This window comes from Callorhinus ursinus, unplaced genomic scaffold, assembly GCF_003265705.2.
Source record: "Callorhinus ursinus isolate GAN/ISIS: 27379988/994484 unplaced genomic scaffold, GSC_fseal_2.0 scaffold25, whole genome shotgun sequence".
Lineage (NCBI taxonomy): Eukaryota > Metazoa > Chordata > Mammalia > Carnivora > Otariidae > Callorhinus > Callorhinus ursinus.
Window position 1 is genome coordinate 18211823 of NW_027397087.1, and position 6000 is coordinate 18217822.

At 51.8% G+C, this 6000-nt stretch overlaps 1 protein-coding gene across 3 annotated transcripts in view; it reads right to left on the reverse strand.

The window, feature by feature from the left end:
* The window catches only part of GNB5 (G protein subunit beta 5), a 39566-nt gene extending 33884 nt beyond the window's left edge, over nt 1-5682 (reverse strand). The window contains exons 1-2 of one of the 3 annotated variants that reach the window (XM_073877016.1): nt 5604-5682; nt 4837-4948 (exon numbers count right to left, since the gene is read on the reverse strand). In XM_073877016.1, the coding sequence (XP_073733117.1) occupies nt 4837-4948 (112 nt within the window). In that variant the 5' untranslated portion in view covers nt 5604-5682. Of the gene's footprint in view, nt 1-4836; nt 5099-5274; nt 5293-5603 lie in introns of those variants that run through there. The other 2 variants (XM_025884276.2, XM_025884275.2) reach the window with 2 other exon arrangements.
* Between the last annotated feature and the right edge of the window lie 318 nt (nt 5683-6000).

Below are 6000 nucleotides of genomic sequence, written 5' to 3' on the forward strand. Positions count from 1 at the left end.
GGCTACCCCTGGGTGGTGGGGTTATGAATGGCTTGTTTCTGTCTAGATTTCTAAATTTGTTATAGGGGGGCCTTAGTTTATTATGATGGTACCCTAGATTCACTTGTGTGAGCTAGACTGTATGCAATTATGAATGCAGAGCCAAAGCAAGGGGAGAGGAGATGAAAGGCAGGTTTGCTCTCTGTTCCCTCTCATGACTGCAGGCAGCATGTGGGACAGCAGCAGGGAGAGGATTAGTTTGTAGGGAAACATGTCTAGCCTCAGGCCATGTGGCCTATTTCCTTAGAACGCAGAAAAAGTCAACATATTGGCTTCAGACTAATCCAGAAATTCGGTTTTCCTCGATTTCTCCATACACCATAAAATCAGAATAGTCCAAGGCTCCAGTCATAATACAGTCTTTGAGAATAAAACCTTTCACAAAGTTACATTTAGAACAGATAGAAAAGTGAATAGCATCTGATGATAGGTCCTGCGAACTTGCCTAAATTTCAGCTGGATTTGTACTTAGAGAAATTACATAAATCTTCTTTGAGTGGCTTTGTTCCTATACTAGATTAGAATCTGCCCCCAAAGAGGCTGGGAATCTGGAAGAAGCCCCCCATAGCCCCGCAAGGCTGCCATACGTGTTGGCTGAAATAAACACAGTGTGCCTCCTGACCTGCTTTCAGCCTGTTTTCTGGATCATTCTTCAGCATTCTTCAGTTTAATTTCAAGTTAAGGACTCTTTAAAGTTGAATTCTCTTCTTTGTTCTTGATCTTGACTCCCATTCCAGTACTCATTTTTTATTATAAAAGCAGGAAATGCACAGATGGGTATAAATCGAAAAGTACCTCCGCCCCCCCTCACTCCCCTGGGCCCTCTCTAGAGATAACAAGTTTCTCCCGTATCCTGTCACAAACTAAATGCATATTTGTTCAAGCTTGTTCATGCTAATGAGATCATGTTATATATACTGCTTGGGACTTTTTAAATTTAATGTTGAGACCTTTTCATACACACCCATGGATTTTTTTTTTTTCCTTCTTAATGGAAATCTCAACCGCCTGAGAGATGGCCTAGCAGGGTGAGAAGGAGAGCTCATACTAGGAGCCTGAACCCTGGAGTCTACTCCCCATTCTCCCTTAGAGTAGCTGCAGAACCTTAGGGCATTCCCTTTACCCTTCCCTGGATCTCAACAGTCTCCTCATCCATAAGGGTTATGCGGAGCAGAAGGAAAGCTTTTGTGCCTGAGGACTGAGGCTGAAGCAGGTGACCATTCTAGTTTTGAGAGTCTGTGATAGGACCTCCGAAGATGTCCATGCCCTAATCCTTGGAACCTGTGAATATGTTACCTTACATGGCAAAAGGGGCTTTGCGGATGTGATTACGTTAAGGATCTTGAGCTGGGATGATTACCCTGCTTTATACAGGTGGGTCCACTGTAATCACAAGGGTCCTTATGAGAGGGAGGCAGGGAGATCAGAGTCAAAGAAGGTGAGGTGATGACAGAAAGGTCAGACGATGTGGGGCCACAAGCCGAGGATTGCAGGCAGCTTCTAGAAGCTGGAAAAGGCAAGGAAGGGACTTTCCCCTAAAGCTTCCGGAAGGAATGAAGCCCTGCTGACCCACTATAGACTTCTGACGTCCAGAACTGTAAAAGAATAAATTTATGTTGCTTTAAGCTCCTATGTTTATGGAAATTTGTACAACAGCAATAGGAAACTAATACAAGCTATAACCTCATGATTCTAAAATGTCCTACAATCAAGCAAGGGAACACTTACCTATGGTAGAAGGTAAGCAGAAGGCAATAAGGGGAAACATCTAGGGAGGAGGAAGCTCTGGAGGAGTAAGGCGAAAGGCAGGGGTATGGGGCCTGGGGCTATGGAGTTTGATGTAGGCTTCCTTCCCCTTGGGCCACCCATATAAGCCACTTCCTCTATTTAATGTTGGTCAAGGGTCTGACTTGGGGATGAGGGCCCAACGGTATGGACGTTGGTCTGAGGGTCAAAGGGATGGGAGCTGGAGACGTGAGAGTCTGGAGTTGGGTAAAGTGCTTTTCCTCCAAGTTCAGGCTATTTTGTTGTGTTTTAGGCAAGAATTTGGGCAAGTCAGAGCTAACAGAAGGCTGTTAGGCAAGAATTTGGGCAAGTCAGAGCTAACAGAAGGCTGTTCAACCCAGTTTGCCCAGGACTAACGGGTTTTCCAGAATGCAGCACTTTCCATTTTAAAACTGAGAGTCCCAGGCAAACCGGATGCCTTGGTCATCTTAGCTTGTGGCCTGAAAATGTTCCCTAGCTAGGGTAGGGGGTTACAGGACCATCCATATAACAACACCAAAATGCAAAAATGCCAGGCTCAGTAAGAGGCTGAGAGACTGGTAGAGAGAAGAGTCCAGTGATCATGGATCATGGAGCTCTCTGGAGGAGAGGGTGTGGTCAGAAGAGGAAGAGCAGCGCTGAGAGCTAACGAGATCCAGGAGGCTGTGATGGAGCGAGAGGCCAGCGTGTTACGAGGGTCATATTTGTGAACCCTGAAGGCACCAGGGACGGGGCAGGGCTTAGGTCAAAAGGAAGGCTCACGTTAGGTGCTAAAGTCCGTAAGAAATGAGGCAGCCTGGCTGGGGAGGTCAGGAGCCAGCAGCACGGAGGAGGGGAAAACAGAAGGTCACTTGAACGACAGGAGCCTCCAAGGAGCAAAGGTATTACACGGGTGTAAAGGAAAAGTGCTGGGGGGAATACAGCTGCAGGGGAAATAAAGGGGAACATGGCCATATGACTTCTGGTCTCTTCAATTCCAAAATTCTGACTTCTATGCAGGTGGGGATAGATCTTTCCACTGTGGGTCCCTGGCTTCTGAGGAGCCTGCATCCTTGGCAGGACGGGGGCTCCCCGGTGAAAAGCTCTACCTTGACTATCTCTCTGCCTTAAGGCCATTTCCCAAGTCACAGAAAAGGCTGAGAGTTTCCCAGCGGGCCGTCTGCTCTGCTGATGAAGAGAGTTTCTGGAGAACCTCCTCTGCACAGAGCCCAAAGGGGTTGGGCACAGAGTTGAAGTGAGGCTGGGCTGGAATCCTGGTCCCACCACTCACTGGCTGCAGTCCTCTGGCAAGTCCTTTCACACCGAGGTGCCTCGGTTTCCTCATCTGTAACATGCAGAAGTCAGACAACCTACCTCAGGGGCACCCACACCACACTTAGAGCATCATCCACAGCATCTGCACAATGTAGGAATTTGCAGAGTGAAATGAGACAGAATTTTTTGTCCGGTGCCTCCCAATTTCTGTTCCCTACCACTTGCTGATAACAGAAACCCAACTTTATTTGGGGATGATAATGTGTCCAGCTCACTTCTCCCTTTCCCAGCCTCCCTTGCAGTAGCTATGTGACCTACTTCTGGCCAATAAAGTACAAAATCTGTTGGGAGAAAGGAGGCTTTGGGGAAAACTTCTGCTTTCCTGATAAGAAGGAGAACCAGAAGCTGGTGCCCACATTCCCCCTTCTTCTTGCCCTGGATACAGAGGTTATGTCTGGAGCTGTGGTGGTCATATTATAATCATGGGGCTAATGCCAGTGGAGCCTGGGTCCCTAATGGCACACTGGGCAGCTGAGCCAAAGCTGGTGATCACCGACATTCTTCCTGTTATATAAGGAAAATCACTCCCAATTTGCTTAGCTACTTTATTTGGGGTTTAGAGTTAATTGTAGCTGGACACATCCCTAAATGATATAGGGGTTTAGTGTGTCTCCGGAGGCCCCTAGGAAAGCACAGCGCACTCTAGATTCAGGTCATCTGCTTCTATCAAGTGATTTTCAAAGAAAGGCATCAGGTGCTAAACGACCTAGCATGAACCCCACGTTTTGTCTCCAAATAGATTTTAAAAGGGGTGGCACCAGATAGGAATGGTATAGGGATGCCCGAGGGTACCATGAGGGAGGCTGCGCTCAGCAAAGGGAAGCTGCAACCCTCAGAGCTGGAAAATAAGCAGATAAAGCCATTTCCCCAAGCCTGGCCCTGAGCCCAAACTCTGCTGAAGACAAACCATCTGAAGGGTAAAGGGAAGCGGATCCCACCGAGAGTCATTTAAACTGGCTATTTAATTGCTCCCTCATAAAAATCACGGAGCCGTTTCTGAATTATGGTAGTGGTCAATAAGTAAGTTTATTTAAGATTGCTATTGCTCTTTTATGCCAATCGCACCGCATCCATTCAAAGGCTTCTTAAACGGCCTTAAATGAACGAAATTATTGGATTTGGTAAGCTCCTCTGTTTTCCCCCCATCCGGTTCTCCACCCCAAGGACAGGGGGCAGACTGGAAAAATGAGGTTTTAACTCAGAGTCTGCTTCCTTGTAAAAGCAAAACTGAGAAAAGACACAACAGTGATGGAGAAAGCTAAATGATGTAAAAACAAAACAGTTTACCCTAGGCCGCGCCCACAAGGGCTCAATGCGCCGGCTACCGCCGACACCCCCCTCCACCCGGCTCGGGCAGAAATGCGATCAGTTCGCATCTTCCAAGCAGGTGATGGAGGGAACTGTCCCAAGATCCTTGGGAGGTGAAGTGTGGGTGGGGGTGGGGAAGAACAGAGGCCAGAGGCGGAACGGCCTCAGCTAGCGGGCTGGGGCTCTGCAAGGTGTCCGGCGCCTCCGAGGGCCGCCAGGCTCGGGCGCCACAGCCACGCAACCCGGGGCTCGGGGCCGCAACCCACGTCTCACCGGGCGCCCGGGAACCGGGCTCATTTTCCGCGCGGGCGCAGGCCTGGCTCCCGCCCCCCAACCGCGCTCCCTCGGGGGCCGGTCTGGTTTCCTCGGCCCGCCTCCCGGCGCGCAGCCCCCGCCCCAGCCCGCACTCACGCTCCACGTCGTGCAGCTTGGCCCGCTCTTCCTCCAGTTTGCCCTTGAGGCTCTCGGCCTCGCTCTTCAGCGACGCCAGCGTCTGGTTCTCGTGCAGCCCGTCGGTTGCCATCTTCGCGCCGGGACGCGGCGGAGAGGGAAGCGGAGAGCGGGGATGCGGGTGAGCGGGTGACAGAGGCCTGGCCGGCGAGCGGGCGGGAGCGGCCCGCGGCGCAGCTCCAGCCGCCTTCTCCCCGAGCGCGGCCCCGCCCTCCGGCGCTGACGCGGGCAGCTGCGAGCCGGGCCCACTCCCCCCTCTCCGCCCGCGGACACCCGCGCCCCCTCCGCCCCGGCACCTGCCGCGCGCGCCTGCCGCTGTGCCCAGGGCGATTCCCTCGGTGGCGCTGCTGCGCACCCCACCCCACCCCGGAGAAGCAGGGAGTGCCCTGCCCATTTTACCGGTGGGAAAACCGAGGTAACTTGACTTGCCGGAGGACGCTCACGTAGTGAAGCACCAAATTGGGATTCCAGCCCAGGACTGCCCGGCTTCTGGGAGTCGGTGAAGCCCCACTGACACGCCCTTACTACCCGCCCTTTCCCCCGGCACCGATCGCCCCTCTGTGGGACTTGATAGGCTGCCCAGTGGCGGCTACCGGCCGAGTAGATGAGCGAGGAGTGGGCAACGAGGCCCAGCCGGCACCACTGATACCGGCCTGGTCCTGGGTAGCTCTGGTGCTCCCCCCACAACGAACTTAAATATTCTTAAATATACAAAAATAAAACGAAACCTGGCTTCTGGGAAGCTGTCAAGGCTTCGCGGCATTAAGAAGCGCACTCCTGGGTTTGCTTTCCTTCTCTGCACACAGCGCGTTAAGTCCCTGGCCTGGGGTTAGCAAAGGAGGTGCTGACAGAGTTGGAATTAGTACCCCGGGGTGTTTGAGCCCACACGCAGTGATCCCAGATGTGTCACTTCTGAGGCAGCTTCCTCCACCTTAGAATGAAAGTTTGCCAGGGATCATCAAGGACGCAAATTTAGTAACTTCATGGCAGGCTTAAGCATCTCTTTTCCCCGGGTCCCCTGCAGTGCCAGGCACTGTTCCAAGCACTTCACATTACTAAATCGCAACAGTCACCCTGAATGGATACCGTTATCCCCATTTTACAAACGAGGACACCGAGGCCCAG